We start from the raw sequence: 18,084 nt of genomic DNA, 5'->3' as shown, positions 1-18,084 counted from the left end.
CGGGGTCAAAGGCAGGAAAACATAAACAAATAGGCTGTCATGCACCGAAGAAAGTGCATTCTTCAACAGATCGTAACAATATTGTCTCCTCACTTGTCCTCTCAGACCCTGAATGCCATGAGAGCAATTATGTCTCCTCCTTTTCCACTCCTCCAAGGTTCTGTGTTCACGCTACTTCCTGTTCACCACTTCCTGTTTCCTGTAGGAATCCAGTTCACTCTGCTGTTCACCAGGCTTCTGGACCGCTCTCCCTTTCAAACGAGAACCGTCACAACGACGTCTCAAATGGCACCCTGCTCCCTGTGGCGTGGAATGCACTTAAAACCGAGCATTATGCGAGAGCGAGTGTCAGATATTTAAGAGTGCCAAATCTCGGTCGGTGGCGGGGTGCCATTTTGAATGTCATCACAATTCACTCACTCCTCCTGCAGTACTCACCACCTCTTCTTTCCACCGGCTGTAGTTCTTCAGGAACTCATGTTTTTGTTGGCACGGCTGCTGTTGATGCATTTGACACATTAACAAGGTTCTCTCTTTACCTTGAGGTCTATGCGGCGAATGATATTTGATCCGATAACGTTTTCCTTTGGCGTTTTAGTGCGGTGGCAAAGAAGCAGTTTTTTGCTCACGTATAATAGCATCCTTTTTTGCTGTTCCAAGGTAAAAAAAAAAAAGGAAAGCTCCTTTTTTAGTTCAAAACAAATGTGTCAGACCTCCTTTATTCACCTGCTGAACCGAGCCATTGTGCCAACAAAAACATGACGTCATTCTGTCTCCAACACCCCAAATGGGATGCTGCCATCTTCAGCCTGAGTTATACTTTGTTGTGTGCAGGTGTCGTGAATCGAAAAACAGCCTCATCTACATGCTCGGATCTGCAATTTTTATTTGCCATGCGACACCGGCACACAACCAAGTATAAATTAGCCATCACTCCTACTGACTCTCTCTCTTCTATCCTTCCCTTTCCCCTGTCTCTCCTCCTCACCACCCCACCTCTCTTCCCTCTCCCTCTCTCCTCTGTCTCCCCCTGCAGGCGGCTCCTTGGTATTATCACAAAAAAAGACATCCTCCGTCACATGGCCCAAATGGCCGACAAAGATCCAGAGTCCATCATGTTCAACTGATCCCCTCCTTCATGGACCGCGGGACAGGAGGGGGAGGAGGAGAGGAGAGCGACGAGGATGAGGTGGTGCACCTCCTGGATGGCTCCAATCTCTGACATACGGCCCCGCCCCTTTTTTCCGGCTCCATAGAATCCTCCACCACTACCGCCAAACACTAAGGTGACCCCGCCCACAGGCCCCCCTGCTGAGAGACTGCCCCCCGGTGGCCATGAGAGGGGTGAAAAAAAGGACGATGAGACAAGAGACTCAATTTATTATCATTTTGGCTTCTGAGGACTCAGTGAGGTCACAGGTTGAGGCGTATATACATGTATACACACACACATACAGGAATACACTTTTACAGACGGCTATATGCACACAGCTATCACACTTTTGCACAGATGTCACCCAACAAGCATGCTTTCTCGTGTGCTGCTGAACACAGACACACAGAGCTAGGAACATCATGCAACCACAGTGAATCTCCTTCGCCCCTATATAGAAACGCACACACACACACACACACACACACACACCTGCCGCTTGTCCTGCTTCTGGCGGGTTGCAGTGTACGCCGCTGTGTGCTGGCCTGGCTCAGGGGTCAGAGGTCAGAATGATCCGCTGGGAGGCGAGGAGGGACCATCAGACACCTTGAGATGACGCCAGGCCACCGTCCCTAGATTTAACTCCTCAAACACACACACACACGCAACCCGTCCATCCTTAAAAGAGCATTGTTTACCTGTGAAATGTGTGTATTTGTGTGTGCGCTTGTGAACGTGCGTATCGCTAGCACCTCTACATTCCGGTCAGGTTGCTGATGTAACTCTGCCTCTCTTCCCCCGAGCAAGGCAGCCTATTTGAGGTGGCTTTAAAGTGTGTGTGTGTGTGTGTATGTATGTATGTGTGTGTGAGGTGGATGCACACTGTATTTCAAGAACAAAGAAGTTCCCTTTCAGGAGGAATAAGTGTGCATAAAAGTCTGTATGAGTTCATTTCTGAGCCATGGTGAACTGTGTGTGTGTGTGTGTGTGTGTGTGTGTGTGTTAGATGGCAGACACCCATCGACCTCCGCTCTGTCCATTGAAGGTGGACGGAGAACGTAATGAGGGGGGAAAAGAAGGAAAACCTAATTTGAGTTCTTCTGTGTAAAGTTACTCTGTTACAGGATCCACACACACAAAAAATGAAACGACTTTTCCTTTGTTTTCTTCTATTACTATGCTACTACTTTTAGAGTATTGATCTTGCTATAATCAACTAACTTTTTACAGCTTGACACAAAAAATACAAGACTGGAAATCTGCACTTTTCTTTCAAAGTGGCATCTGTTGATTCATGAGGAGGAAGATGATGATGATGATGCACAGTGGCCGTGTTAACCCCCCCCCCCCCCCCCCCCTCGCTGATGCTGTATCAAGGTGTGTGAGAAGAAATGTATTTTCAAACAGTACCTTTACTTTTTTCTCATTGGATATCCATGTCATCATCCCCTTGCAGCGTCCATGAGAAATGAGTGCGAAGTCCCTTTATACTTAGTTGTGCACCAGTGTGTCGTGCACAGAAAATAGCAGGTCTCCAAGCTTGTAGATCTGTTATTTTTGTGTGCGCGATGTGGTGCGCTACCAAGTATATACATGTACAAATAATGCTTCTCAAAAGCGTTGTGAGATGAAGTCGATATTGGCCAAAGAGTCAACAAATGTGGCAATCTCTGAAAGCACGGTTCAAAAGAACTTGCTTATAGCTAAAAATAACAGGCAAAAGCCACGCCTTATGCCTTATTGTTTGGGCAAAGACATAAGAAAAACTAAAATATTACAAAATATGAGGCAATAATCCGCCACATTATGACTGGTTCAAATGTAACGGGTGTTTGGGGTTTACTGCAAAGGTACAGTAAGATGTTTGAAATGCTATATGGGATTCCCTGTACTGTCTGGCACTCCTACCCGATAGGATAGGACCTGAGGTAGAACAAAGTCAATGCTAACAATTGTATGCAAATGCTAGTTGACCCATGTCTTTGGCTCATACATACCAGGTTCTCAAAGTGGGATCTTTGACAGGATTTGAGGGGGTCCCCAGCTAAATGATTGATAGTTGGGAACCAAATGGACCCTTGCAGCTCTGTAACTATGGGAGTGGAGCCAAAGGGACCTTACATGTCCATTTTGTTCCATTTGTACTCGAGCTACGGGGGTCTGTGGCCTATTGCATACCTAGGTATGCTGTCCACAAACCCTTGCCTCTGCTCGTCATGAGTGGATGGTGTTAAATATACATGGTTATGTCATCACATTGCTTTTAGTCATAGTGGGTATATAGCTTGAGGAACCGTTCAATGGACAGGTGGCGCCATCTTGGGAGGTTTTCGCCATTACTTTCCCATGGGGTGACGTCCCGTTCTCCTTCTAGATACTAATAATATTGATTAGACCAATCTAAACCCTAAACCTACCACGTCCACTAAGTGTCCTAACAACACATTTGGGCCTGTCATTATTTGTGTATGTTCAAATGCAGGAGCAAGAATAAAGCAGCATTCACCCTCTACTTGTGCGCTTGTCAAAGTGGTCCCCCCCCCCCCCCCCCCCCCCCGGGGCACCGATCCTTGTTCTGTTGTCTCCCTCATGACATCATGTCCCTGCATCACAATTCTCCACCATTTCCCGGAACACAGTATTGGCCATTGTTGTGTTGTATACATATATAATAATGATGCATGATTCTGCTATTGACGCAAAGCGCGTACGTATTCCATATGGCGCGTATAGAGGGAATAAAGGACTTTGGGACGGGTGGAGGATTGGGAAGGCAGAGGCAAACCAGTAGCACCTTACCCTGCAGAGTGAGCAAGACTCCAGACATGTGTTTTAACCCATTCAATCCGGGAACACATCTATGTTACTTTAGATTTCTTTGGCTATTACAATATTGCAGATATACAAGCTCATAGCACGGCACAGAGTGCCACGCTATTAGCTTGTATATCTGCTATTTTTTGAGGGAAAAAATGCAAATCTTTGAATATATATACATTTTTAACTCGGCTCTTTGCTTCTGCATGGGGGTCCCTGGAACAAAATATTTGGCCAAAAACATATCACTTTGGGTGGTCCTTGACATGAAAAAGTTTAAGAACCAAGTTTTCTCAAAAAGACATGTGTAGAATCCCCAGAAGCAAAGATTTGAGTTACAGTATGCGTTCCTGGATTGAATGGGTTAAGTGAGAGTGATGGAGGGAGGTGTTATTCATTGTATTCTTTCTTTCTAATGCAGTGACTGTCCTACTCTGTGTTGACAAGGAGAGCCATCGCCTTGGTTAACCGGTGGTGTTGCCTAACATTGTATTTCATACTGATCGATGTTTTTCCTTTTCTTTTTTTTTATTTATGGGTAGTTCTTATAGTTGTACATTACGAAGAATTTTATGTATGATTAAATTGATGGTTTGATTGTACATTTAAAAAATGAAAAGTAAAGATTAAATTTTGTTTTAAATTAAAAACAAATGTTCCAAGTTGCATAGTGTGGGTCTGGATGCTTTCTTTTCTAAGCATATAAAATGTGTAGTACAGTTGTAGTTTTCACTATATATCTCAGCCTGTTTTGCGCTTAACTAAACAAATGAGTTGTCTACAAGCTCACACCGCGTCGCTGTAGATCAGCTATTTTCAGTGCGCTACACCATGCTCAACGAAGAATAATCAAGCGTTTACTGCAGATTTGTCTTCACAGCATGGATTTCTACATGGAGAGGGCAATTTCAACATGAAATGAAATGCTGCATTCATGTTCAGGAGATCGGAAAAGGCAATTCTCTTGAATGTTTCCTTGTACAGCCAGCCATGGAAATGGGGCATTTGCATTTCTTTCACCATAGTAAATGCTCAATTCATGTCTGGAGACGCACTTTTTTACAGACTGGTAAAAGGGCAGGTGCTCAAGTCCTATTTGATGTCTGTGTGCACGTGCCTGCCTGGGACTGAAGTTATGCACATAGCCTACTATACTAGTCTGTTTTCATAGCTGCAGCTGTCCTGTCTGGATTCAACATCCTAAAGGCACGCATGTGCGCGCACACAGGAATGTCCAAGACCGACTGTGCTTGGCGAAGTGCAGCGAGATGAGCTCGGCCGGAGCTCTTAATGGATCCCTTTGAACTTCAAACGGGTTGTGCACTAAGTTGATTGATTGAGCCATAAGTGTCAAACTCGTACTGTGCTCGTTAGTGCTCTCTCTAATCAATTAATGCATCAAAGACCGCAGTCACTCTGATACCTGTCAGAGAGGGGAGCGGGGAGTAAAAAAAATACACAGTAAAAGGTATGGGCAGCGTTACGCCCATAGACTCTACAGGCTGTAAATGAAGCCTATTTTTCAGCAAATTCAAATCCACCATCTTTCTATATCCTATGGAAACGGAAATTAATGCTATAGTTTGGGACACAATTTGGGGCTATTGTTTGGAACACTAGTCAGTAGTTCTGCATACAGCTGGATTTATTATGCAACTCTTGCAGGCACTCAAAACCAGTGTCGAACTGGTAACAACACAAATGAACAAACGCTTAGAATACACATAACGTAAACAAAGTACAACATATAAACGTATTATAATAAAGAAAATACACTCCAAAATAATAACATACCTTAGAAAACATAAAAGAATGAGATCAGAGATCACTGGTGCCCATGAACACAGCGACGCACAAACTGAAATAAAATGAATCAAGACGTTCACAAACAGAACATTGATATCAATATAGAAGAAACAAAAGCAACACGCAAACAAACCTTGATCTCCTGTGTCACGCTGTCAAACAACGGAAGTGTACCAACTGAGGTGTCTACCTGACACCAGACCATATAAAGTGTTCCGCATGAACTGAAAACTTGGCATTCCTGCACAACTTACACAACCAATAGACATAAAATGAATAAATCATATTGGCAATAAAGAACTTAATTTAAATATAAAACAAGTAATGATAACAATTATAGCAGCTATGGCAGCCACATTACATTTAGGAATATGGTTAGGTTTAGGCATAGTTTTAATGAGGTCATGACGTTACGTTTACCTGGTGGCGACCGTTCTGGGGTCGCTGGATTTTCCCCAGGGCGAACGTGTTTTGGGGCGAGCGTTCTTGTATTCTGTTGGATTTCCAGAGAGTTTTCTATCATGCTTGGCATCTCTCAACTGACGGTGCACCTCCTTTTCATAATCACTCCTATTCTAGCAGTGGCAACATAAAAATGTGTGGGGAGGAATTCAACGGCATAACATCAGGCATGTCCAAATATGAATAGGCCTGATGTCAAGTTGATGACATCACCAACATGATATCAGGCATATCCATATTTGGGTGCAGACAGACAGACAACGTGATTTGTGTGTTAATAATTCCTGCTAGGATCTGACACACACTGTCAACAATATTCATGTAGTTATGTGAGGACTGAAGTGTTTTTTTGTTAATGATTATGAATTAAAACTTCACAATCAGTATTGTTTGCTTAATTCTCATCAATGTTATTCTGTACTCATTATCACCAGTAAAGTAACTTGCACCTTGATTGTCTCTGCCAGGAGACTATGTTTTCACTTTCCGTCCCCCCCCTCGGCCAAGCTAACATTGGTCAAGCCTCACGTGACAATACGTTGAAAGAGTGTGCTCTGATTGGCTAGTGAGACGCATGACGTATCAGCGGCCTATAAATAGATGTGTCACTTTGAAAGAGTCTTAGCCTCTTTCAAAGTGAGTCAGACATGAGTAATCACGAAATGGCTGAGAAATGGCGGAGTAACACTTAAGACAGGATTAATCAAGTAACACTTAAGACAGGATTAATCAGGAACAGTACTGGCGGAGACCTGTGCTCTGAGGAGCACATCTTCTAGTTATATATCTTATTACTACTATATATATATATATATATATATATATATATATATATATTTACTATATAATTGAAAAAAGCTCAGAAGTTCGGCAGCGATTCGCAAGCACAGGATCACTCCACATGCCTCCAAGACCCGTCACAGACTGTTGATCAGAGCTATGGCTATGTTTTAGGCATCTTACCCCACCTCGATCAGTGATCGGACTCTCGGTTTGATTGATTCTCTGATTCGCCTATCAGACCCTCAGCCTGATCTGGCAGGTTGCCATAGCAACCAGATACAGGAAGTCTGACCTCTTTATCACATGACGGAGGTTGGGAGGATGTGGACTAGAGGTTAGGGCCGCAAAGCAAAGCGGGGAGGGAGGAGAGGAGAGGCCAGAGAGGCCGGACTTCGCATGACGTGTGTGCAGAGCTATAATTAGGCCAATAGTGTCTTGACTTTGAGCCACGCAAATGCCAGGCAGGTAGAAAGAGAAGAATTGGAACAATATAAGGTTGGGGCCTAAATGTGAGGGCCGCGAAGCATCTCCTCACACCAGGCTTTGGCGTTTTGGGTCTCTTGACCTGTATTTGTTAAACTAGATGTGAGGGCCGCAAAGCGGCCCTGACATCTAGTATGATATAATTAATAACCCATGAAGGCGTGTTGACTATGGCTGCAATCCAACGTCCATGTCCTACCCAGGATTCTTATGAATCCCATGGCATCTGTACCACTGTACCTTTTTCGCAAACTGTTAGTAAAGTATTCAATCAATCAAATAAGTACTACTTTTTACAACCAGGAACCATTGCAGATACTATAGTTAACTTATACTGTATTAACATAGTCTACCATACAGATTGATTAAGATGACATTCTATTCACTTTTTGAGGGGCATAAATCCATGTAAATTATCAACACTACAATATTACCGTGCATATTAGCTGCTCAAATCTGTCAGAAGAGTTTGCCAGTTCCCTACATTTTTCTTTTGTAGGATTTGTGTGTATGATTATATCATTTAAAATGTGGATTTACGGTCAAATCAATAAAGGTAATCATTAAGACGGGTGTAATTCGAATAAAAAACAGGATTTGACATAATAATTGATATCCGACGAGGATGGGATTCGAACCCACGCGTGCAGAGCACAATGGATTAGCAGTCCATCGCCTTAACCACTCGGCCACCTCGTCCTATGAGACTCACTCCCTAGTCACGCGAGAATTTAAACGTAATACCACAAAGAGTTTCAAATTCAAGAGTCGACAGCAGCGACACTCGTGGCAACCGCACCGAGTTAACCGGCAGATCTCCACTTCCACCATCTTGGCGTGAAAGCGACTTTCAGAGAAAAATCAGCGCTGTTGTACAAAGACAAAACAAAATAATTTCCAATCTTTTGACATGCCTTTACTGAAATAGTCTGTGTTGGACAGCGAAAATATATTCTAATATACAACGATTACCATTTACTCGTTCCATTTATGAATAGATCAAAACAACACATAACAACGGCACTAAACGTCACTAAACGTCACTCCAAGATGGCGCCAGCGCTCTCCTCTTGTGCTGCCTCCGTGGCCGTGCTACCACTGCGCCATCTAGTGGTGATGTCAAAGAATTATACACGGAATGACTCTCCGAGCCCACATTTCCTTACAGATATTTTACTTCAGCGCAGCAGCACCGTGTATTGGTGCTGTTACTTTCACTGCAGCCATGTGAGAAGAACGTGTAGGTTAAACAAACGTCTGACGCAAAAATATACAACGCCTCGATTTCCACTTCGTATCTACTCTCAACAGTACGGTAGTAAATAATACGGACCAATTTCGGCTTCGAATCTACCTCCCATAGTACGGTAAACACAGTGTACCCGTGTTGCCATGTCTGATTATTATAAGCCACTTGGGGCTTGTTTTTCTGTATGCGTGTCATCAACCGGAAACCTCGACAGGGTTTCTAAAGTGTAGTTGCTTATTTTTTGGGGGGGGGGGGGGGGAAATGATGTATTTGTCAGTCTGATTTGTCAGTCTGACTGTGAACTGAAAATAATTTGTGCCAGGGACCCATACCAGATTTGTGTTGTTAAAATGTTCAATGGTCAATTCCTTTCCCAAGATTTTTTTGAAAATAGCAGATCTACAAGCTCACAACGCGCCACATTGATACGCGTTGTGAGCTTGTAGGCTATTTTCCAATAGCTGATGTAAATAGGTTTAAAGTTCTCATGTGGCCTAACAGTCGCTTCTTTTGGGCTTGTTTTCATAGACCTGGTTGCTTATTTCTTTCGCAAAACCTGGCAACACTCACCGTGACGCATCGACGTGCGCCGCCGTCGCAGCTGTAAAAACGCAGAGGGCTTGTGTTTTGGTTTTAATGGAGGAGACAGACATCCCATTGATGGAAGAAGATGTTTATTATCTATAATAACATTCAAACCATATGAATGAGGCTCGTGCTGTTACTTCATGGTCGGCAGACGGTACGAAGGCTCGTCGTGACAGTGTTTCCGCAACAAAACCAAGTTATGGGGTCAGTAGTCATCATCATGTGTCGAATCCCCAGCGTTACAGCAGCTGTCCTACAGTAGGACAACACCCTATTTTTTACTGTCCTACAGTAAACAACACCCTATGTTTACTGTCCTACAGTTTACTACTGTCCCACATTAAACACCCTTTGTTTACTGTTCTAGTACAGTAAACACCCTATGTTTACTGTCCTACAGTTTACTGTCCCACATTAAACACCCTTTGCTTACTGTTCTAGTACAGTAAACACCCTATGTTTACTGTCCTACAGTATGATACTGTCCTACAGTAAACATGTTTACTTTTCTACAGTAAACACCTTATGTTTACTGTCTGTCACCCTATGTTTCCTGTCCTACAGTGAACAGTAAACACCTTACAGTATATTTCCTGTCCTACAGTGAACAGTAAACACCCTATGTTTCCTGTCCTGCAGTGAACAGTAAACACCCCCCCCCCGTCGCTTCACTGACTGGATCTGCACCTAGTGGAATGCATCTCTCTAAGAAATGCTCTGTCTTCAAAGTGGTGCTGAGTGCTCTGCTCATAGTAGCGCTCCTACAGCTGATCTACCTGTCCTTCTTGTCCAAGTTCCACGGCAAACAGCAGCGGTTTGTATGATGTTTATTATGATATGTTTATATGATGTTTTTGCATTATTATTGTTAGTCTTTAAATGTTTCGATGAATTGAATACACAGGACCCCAATGGAAACAAGCCATATAGTGCTTTCTTGGGGTATCCTTTTAGCATCCTTTTGTATGGAATTGTACCTCTGTGTTTTGTTTTTTTTGCAAACTGTTAATAAAGTATTCAATCAATCAAAGGTACCGCTACTCAGAGCTGTTCGGTGGCTCTGGCAAGAAGAATGCAGGGGCACACGCGGAGAAGAACTCCCGAAAAGAGCGCCTGAGGTACTCGCTGTCCACGGGGGGCATCTTTGACCACAGCGGGCAGTATCGCGTGTACAAGAACTTAATCAAAAGCGATTACACGACAAATCACAATCCGGGGGCGGACGCCAACGTGAATGTTCTGGCTCTGGCCACGCACACGACCATCAACAACCTGCATCACCTGGATACTCTCCTAGAACGGTGGCAGAACCCTCTCTCTGTGGCCATATTTGCCCACGGGCAAGACGTCAAGTATGCCACCGCACTGGTGTACGCCCTCAGCGTCTTCTGCCCTCAGGTGCAGGCCCTGGTGGACTTCCATTTGGTCTGTCTGTCGGGTGAGATGGCCAGTTTCCCCGAGCAGGACCTAGAGCATTTTGTGGGACTCGAGGACTGTGCGTCAGTGTTCTCCAGACTTGAGACCCACAGGGATAAGTACAAGAACTATGCCATCAGCGGGAACATCTCGTACCCCAACAACCTCCTTCGCAACGTCGCCCGGGCCACCACGGAGACCTCTTACGTCCTGGTCATTGACATGGACATGGTGCCCAGCGCCGACCTGCACCAGCAGTTCCTGGCCATGATCATGAGGCAAGAGCCGGACAGCAACGAGGTCTTCGTCCTCCCGGCCTTCGAGATCCGCCACGTGAGGAAGATGCCTGCCACAAAGTCGGAGCTCGTTCAGCTGTATCAGGTCGGCGAGGTGCGGCCCTTCTATGAAGAGCTGTGCCCTCGATGCCAGGCCCCCACCAACTACTCCCAGTGGGTCAACAGCCACGCCAGAGGGACGGGGCCCCTGGAAGTGGCTTACACGCTCACCTGGGTGGACCCGTGGGAGCCTTTCTACATTGGGCCGCGCACCGTTCCCCTGTACGACGAGAACTTCAAGCAGTATGGCTTCAATCGTATCAGCCAGGTGGGTAATATAGCTTAAAGTGGCACTCCCCTTCTTTAAAGCAGTGGTTCTCAAACGTTTTTGTGCCAAGGACCCCCAAATTGATATGTATGTGGCCACGGAACCCCGCCTGAAAATATGTTGTGGCAGGGACCCCCAGAAGCAAAGATTTGTGTTAAAAAAATGTGCCTTTTAGAAAAAAGATGCGGGCGTCATAAGAGGTTGTATGAATCATAAGCCAAGTCTCTGGATGCTTGCTAAGACTGTTAATGTTATGATCTACATGCTGTACTAAATGCTAGATGTGACACACTAGTTTCTATGTTCTCCAATGTCCCCATCTTCTGTTAGTCTCCCTGTTGTTCCTTCCTTCTCCATCCGTTCACCTGCTCTCTTCTCCTCTTTCCTCCCCCCCTCCTCCCCCTCTCTTCTTCTCATGTACTCTATATCACCATCTTCCATCTGTCTCCTCTGTTTTCCGTCTTACTCTCTCTCTCCACTCTATTCTCCTCTCCACCTCCCCTTTTCCTAGTCCTATGGCTCTTTTGATTTATCAAAAATAATAAATTTCTCTGTTCTCTCTCCCTCTTCTCCTGTTACTACCTCCACCCCCTCTTCCTCTTCTCTTCCTCCACTCCCCTCTCGTCCTCTACCCTCCTCCTCTCTCTCCCCCAGGCGTGCGAGCTCCACGTGTCCGGATACAGGTTCTCCGTGCTGAGCTCCGCCTTCGTGGTGCACCGAGGCTTCAAGGTGCAAGGAGAGTTCCACTCGCAGAAGGACGAGGAGAACAAGCGGAACCGCGTCCTCTTCCGCAGCTTCAAGGAGGGCCTGAAGACCAAGTACCCGACCTCCACCCGCCGCTGCTGAACAGAAGCGCTATACAGAGTCAGTCACCCGTGAAAACTCCCAGCCTTTGCCGGACGCACATTTTGTGGTAGCAGTGAAGAGTGAAAGTGTGTAAACACTAGTGTAGCCAATCATAAAGCAAATAGCCGCCTGCGTCAGCATTTAGGCTTGAAGACCAATTAGCCGTCCTCCACTCTGCACTGCTGAGTGGAAGAGAACATACTGTACATGTCATTTATTGCTCACTAATTACGTACTGTACACTCTGCCTGTACCCGTCGCTATCGCTAAGAAAGTCCTTGGTAAGGCGCTCGGGTGGCGCAGTGGTAAAGTCACTGCCCACCACCACGGAGGTTGTCGGTTCTAATCTACCGTGATGCATCCGGCTTTGTTGAGTGTCTACGCGAACACAATTGGCCCGTGTTCGGGGGAGGGAGGGCGGGGAGGGTGATATTGGTCATCATTGCATGTACTCCTATGGGGCGGCACCTGTCAGTGGGGAGTGTTGGGCAGGGAGGAGTAGGACGAAGGCGCTACGTCCTCACGGTGGGGGCTCCTCACTGGCAGGTGAGTCAGTAGGATACGACAGCAGTGACAACGCAGAAATGTGTGTGGGGAGGAATGAATTGGCATAACAACTAAATTGGGGAGACAAAGGGGTAAAAAACATGATTGGCTACTCTAAATTAAAACAAAAAAGAAAGAAGAAAGTCCTTGGTATTCTAAATTAAAACAAAAAAGAAAGAAGAAAGTCCTTGGTATTTTAAAATATCTCATACGCTACTTTCTCATTGGTTGTCCGAACTGATAGCAACTGTGGGAAGTGAAGTAATTTGACTGTTACACACTGTAGTATGAGTGCCAGACAAAATCCTAACTGTAAGTGAGAAGGGCTGACTTGTAGAGACTACCATAGGACTGCTGATGTGCAACCCCTACTTATATACTGTGTTCCGTGCGGGTTTTGCGCACTGAAAATAGCAGATCTACAAGCTCTCAATGCCTGCTTGTAGATCTGCTATTTTCAAGTAAGTATAAATAAGTCTTAACTCGTCTTTGATGCAAATATATCGTGAGCAAAAGACAGACATATGACATTGCGGCATTACTGACAAATCACTAAAGGTAAAAACTACAAAATGTCACAGGATTATTAGCGTTGTGATCTATAGTGAAAATATATTCTGGTATAACATGCCAGATACTGTACTGTATATGGTAATCAACAATTTAATCAGTATTCCAGGAGGCAAACAAAATGACGGAATAATATAATGTATATTATATTAATATAATATATTAATATGATATAATACTTATTGCCATGGGCATCCCCTTATCTCCACTCCAATTGTAGCACTGAGTACAGGGCTGATGAGGTCCATGCCTTCACTTGTAAGTCTAGTGTGTGATGTATTTGCTACTGTATTTACCTTGCACTAGACAGGCAGTTTAACCACATGAACCCTAGTGTCCCTATTCCGGGCATGTAATATAATAGGCGAACATTGAGCAAAAATAGGTCATTCATATCTACAAGCTGTTGTGAGCTTGTAGAGCTGCTATTATCGCATATTAGCAGCTCATATTATATGCAACTACTTGCAACCATTATCCCCAAATGGCACCGGTCTGCAACTGGTCAGTCCAGACCGCTGCAACTTTCTTGCAACTGGTTGCGTTGGTGTAGACTGGGCTTTAGAGTAGTAGGAGAGTCTCCGAGGTCACAAGTCTGAACTCTGCAACGTCCAATATGCCAGTGGTTGTCAACCTTTTTAAGGCTGCGACCCCCCCCAAAATAATCATATTTGAACTGGGGACCCCACAAAATAACCATATTTGAACTGGGGACCCCACAACAATCATTTTTGAGCTGAGGCTTTGCATTTAGTTTGACTCGGTTCGGTTCCACAGATAATATTGTGAAAATAGCAGATCTACAAGCTCACAACGCCTCGTGCGTTGTGAGCTTGTAGATCGTCTATTTTCACAAATGTAGCCTCTATATATTTGACAATTTGGCCAATGTTTGACTAGTTTTTATAGTATAGTTTGTTTATTACTTTTGATGCAGTATTTTAAGTATTCTTAAAAGTCCTTAAATTGTCACTTCACTGTCATCCGGGGACCCCCCTGGGGGTCCCGACCCACAGGTTGAGAACCCCTGCAATATGCCCATGCACAAGATACACTACCTGTCCTGCTCCAGGGACTTTGCTCACGGCTGTTCTCCTTATGTTCAGACAATTCTGGTTAAATGCATGCATGCAACTGTGCGTGTCATAGAGGGATGTGTGGAGAAACAAAATAAAACACAGTATTGTGGCAGTTTAAGTATTCGACTCATGACAGATGGTCTTTCATCCCTGCATGAAGGGCTTGTTAAATACGCTGTGTGTAATCATCCAGCTGTAAATAACTTCTGAACTCCAATGGTGGTTTACACAGCACTCACACAGCACTCCCTAGTTGTCCTCTTTTTCTTTCTTTAATTTCTGTGCCAAGGTGTGCATGCAGTTTGACCACTAGATGGTAGAGGGTTCCCAAGTGTGCGTTTAGCATTGGCTGAGCAACCAGGTGGACACTAAAAAGAGTAGCTTGGTTGCGAGACACTAATATTGTTGGGTGGTTTTAACTGAGTGAGACTTAGACTATTGTACAAATGTCAGCACATTTCACGAGTCCTCATTAGTGACTGCTCCTTCCTGCATATGTCTGAAAAGCTTGTTCCTGCCACCTGAGCACACAGAACCACTGAGTGAGGAGAACACTTCATGAACAAGCCTCGTGCCACACCCTAAAGCCCGATTCATACTTTGTCACACAAATGCGTCACTCGCCGAAAATAGCCGACCTACAAGCTCACAACTAGAGTTGTTCCGATACTAGTGTCGAAAAAGCTGCCGATACCGCCTAAAATGCTGTATCGGCGAGTATTCCAGTCTATGCCGATCCGATACCACGTAATTTATCACATGATGCTATGTCATTTACCGTAATATTTTGAATGCTTCAGTTGATGTTGCACGACTGTTTTATACTCTTGCTGTACTATTTACATTACTATTTACATCGGTACTCGGTATCAACCGATATGGTATTGGTACATCTCTATTTACAACGCTTTGCGAATGCGAAGCGTTGTGAGCTTGTAGATCAGCTATTTTCGATGCGCACTGCTGTCCTGCGACAGCATAAGTTAGGCCTAAAACTTTGCCAAGGTATGAAAGAGTAAAGTAGTGGGGCACATCAGGATCTTCTTATGAATTATTTTGTAAGCTGGAGGACAAAGACTGACATTGCCTCTTTCATGCCATTGTTCTGTTCTGAATGCACTAGACAAGCCTCACCTTTATTAAAGGTTCAACCTCAATAAGTCCCTTTCCACCTTGCCAGTGTATGCCAAGTTTCAAGTATTAAGTATTTATTTGACTCCCTGACTACTATATACAGTATATTTATTTAAAAAGGTGTCAAGTGTTAAAATGTAATTTCAGTTTTTTTGAGTTGTACAAAGAAAGCATCCACCTCTTGTTGTTATAGGGTATTGCTATTATATTTATATTGTGAACAGATACTTTTTGCTTGAACTAAATGAGTGATAGTTGATGACCACTGAGAGTAACATTGTAGCACACTATTCTACTTGTTTATAACCACTATGCGATAGGCTTAATTTGAATTAAGATTTGAGAGTTAGATTTCAGAAATCCACTTTAGATTCATGTCACGGTGTGGTGTCTTTTTGAGGTGCTTTAGTTAAACATTTGAGAATGCATTTTTCTTTTGTTTAAGACTTTTTTCCGTAGACAGAAGATGATGTCTGTCTGATGTTTGAATTTCTATTAAACCTACAGTGTTTTTGATTCCTGACTACTCCTGGACCTGTACTCGTTGCTGTCGGGTGGAGACCTTGTATGTACAAAAAACGTTCCTTTTTTATTATTATTTTAAAACTAGCCGAAAATAGCTGATCTACAAGCTCGCAATGATTGATGAAGTAGGGCAATAATTTACAGGAAAAAAACATAAAAGGGTGAAATATGGTGATATGCCTGACAGCAACGATTCGTACTTCTAGCAATGTATGTTGAGCATGAATACATCCAAATATACTGTTAACACTAGTCGTTACAGTTGCATCACCCACGGCCACCCCTTTGCTATTTGTGCACCAATCAATAAAATGCATCAGAGTGCATTATTATAAGGACACAAAGGTCACGATCTTTATGTGTAGTACATTTAAGTATCTCTCAAATCCAATAAATACACTGGAGCGCAAACCCAGAATGATTTCTAATGGAAAACAAACTTGAATGCTTTTTAGTCTTGTATTGTATTAGATGTTGTACTTGCTACAGCATTGTTGTTGTTTTTACATTGGCCAGCAGAGGTCTATACAACATTAGTCAGGGACCCATACTTCATTTTCAGATTCCAAACTACAGTACAACTTTGTAAATGGTTGGATATTGTCAGAGAAATGGATGGAATGGCTGGATCTGATGTGACATTAAGTGTAAGAAGTCAGTGAATATAGAGGAAAAAGTCTACAATGTCAAGCAGAGTATTAAAGGTAGGGTAAGTGATTTTCTTTGGTTAAAGTAAGAGTTAAATAGCTCTATAATATGATAGCTGTAGAGTGTTTGTTCAGTAACGTGAGTCCCCATGTCTTTCCAGCTCTTTATTAAACAGAAATGCATTTTCAGGTCGGGATACCAATTTGATCCAATCAGGATAGAGAACTCAGACAGGATACAGTTTAGACAAGTGAAATTGAAAGTGATGACACAAAGACATTATCGTACAAAATTGGAACTGGAACAAAATAAAAATGCTGATAAATGGGTACTCTCTCCTGATTGGCTGAAATCTTGCAACCCACCTGAAAATGTATTTTCTTTTTATCATACAAAATTATCATAATTTATAGAAATATTTTGAGAATATTAATAATAATAATTTATAGAAAGAGCTGGAGAGATGGGAAGACAACTGCAAATGAACAAATGTTCTATGGCAATGATTACTATCAGAATATAGTGCTTTAACATTTTAACAAAAAAACTTTTGTTTTACCCAAAACAATATCACTTACCCTACCTTTAAGTCATGGTGAGTTATTATTGTTATACCATGTTTTGTCTTTCAGTTTGGTGTTTGATTTACAGTATTTTTAAGAGTGCAGAAGTAGTTTTAATTTAAGTTAACAAAGAATGTACTAGTTCAGTTTTAGTTTTTCAGATATTATGAGGAAAGTCTTTACAGAAGCTGAAAAGGGTATAGGATGAAAGAATGCATGACATCAGATATGATTTACAAAAGGTCTTATTGTTTATGAAATGTCCCATATATTGACTACAGTGCAAATCGAGGGGGGAGAAGTAAAATTAAGTTTTAGTTTTGCATTGTTCATTGTAGTTTTTATTTATTTTATTTTATTTATTTATTTATTTTTACTTCAGTATTTTATTCTCATTTCAGATAATGAAATTATATTATCACTTGAAGTTTTATTCTTACAATAACCCTGTGTGAATGTCATTTGAAGATGTCCGGTGGCATATCATTCCCGGGCATTTGGCACAGTTGACATTCTCTGAACACACCTGGCTGGCAGTGGAGGGCCAATCGCATGCAAGGGGTGATTAAAGGGTGATTCGGGCCAACACCCAATTAAATGCTCCCGTTGAATAATTAAGAGCCCATATTAAAGAGGACAGTGGACAGTGAAAGGATCTTCATTAGGTTACCATGGGATGCATTAGGTTGCATGTCCACTGAAATCTCATTGACAGCCCTGGCCTCTTTATCTTCAGTGGGACATTATGAGAGCCTGGCACACTTTCACAGAGCAACCACCTCCATTTTCAAGTATGCACTTATCGGATGGCAA

At 43.1% G+C, this 18,084-nt stretch overlaps 2 protein-coding genes across 7 annotated transcripts in view; both read left to right on the top strand.

The window, feature by feature from the left end:
* The window catches only part of clcn3 (chloride channel 3), a 64,319-nt gene extending 59,683 nt beyond the window's left edge, over nucleotides 1-4,636 (top strand). For 4 of the 5 annotated variants that reach the window (XM_084042482.1, XM_084042483.1, XM_084042484.1 and 1 more), the window contains one exon: nucleotides 1,037-4,636. In XM_084042482.1, the coding sequence (XP_083898608.1) occupies nucleotides 1,037-1,222 (186 nt within the window). In that variant the 3' untranslated portion in view covers nucleotides 1,223-4,636. The remainder of the gene's footprint in view (nucleotides 1-1,036) is intronic. The other variant, XM_084042485.1, reaches the window with a different exon arrangement.
* Nucleotides 4,637-9,352: 4,716 nt separating this feature from the next.
* Nucleotides 9,353-12,607, top strand: b4gat1 (beta-1,4-glucuronyltransferase 1). 2 transcript variants are annotated; one of them, XM_084042487.1, is made up of 4 exons: nucleotides 9,353-9,545; nucleotides 9,981-10,155; nucleotides 10,373-11,360; nucleotides 12,015-12,607. In XM_084042487.1, exons 2-4 carry the CDS (start codon nucleotides 10,037-10,039, stop codon nucleotides 12,204-12,206), a joined length of 1,299 nt encoding a protein of 432 aa, XP_083898613.1. In that variant the 5' UTR covers nucleotides 9,353-9,545; nucleotides 9,981-10,036; the 3' UTR covers nucleotides 12,207-12,607. The 2 variants fall into 2 exon arrangements, with proteins under 2 accessions (XP_083898613.1, XP_083898612.1); XM_084042486.1 differs by having other exon boundaries at nucleotides 9,385-9,495.
* Nucleotides 12,608-18,084: the final 5,477 nt, after the last annotated feature.

Source organism: Gymnoscopelus microlampas, assembly GCF_963454915.1.
Source record: "Gymnoscopelus microlampas genome assembly, chromosome: 19".
Lineage (NCBI taxonomy): Eukaryota > Metazoa > Chordata > Actinopteri > Myctophiformes > Myctophidae > Gymnoscopelus > Gymnoscopelus microlampas.
The sequence above is the reverse complement of the archived record's forward strand: the minus strand, read 5'-3'. Positions and strand labels throughout refer to the sequence as shown.

Excerpts from the sequence above, each read along its gene's own strand:
- b4gat1 (XM_084042486.1), top strand. The coding sequence starts at position 9,456 with ATGAATGAGGCTCGTGCTGTTACTTCATGGTCGGCAGACG. Across the intron at positions 9,496-9,980 it reads TACTTCATGGTCGGCAGACG|TGAACAGTAAACACCCCCCC; the intron begins GTACGAAGGCTC and ends CCTGTCCTGCAG. Across the intron at positions 10,156-10,372 it reads TTCCACGGCAAACAGCAGCG|GTACCGCTACTCAGAGCTGT; the intron begins GTTTGTATGATG and ends AATCAATCAAAG.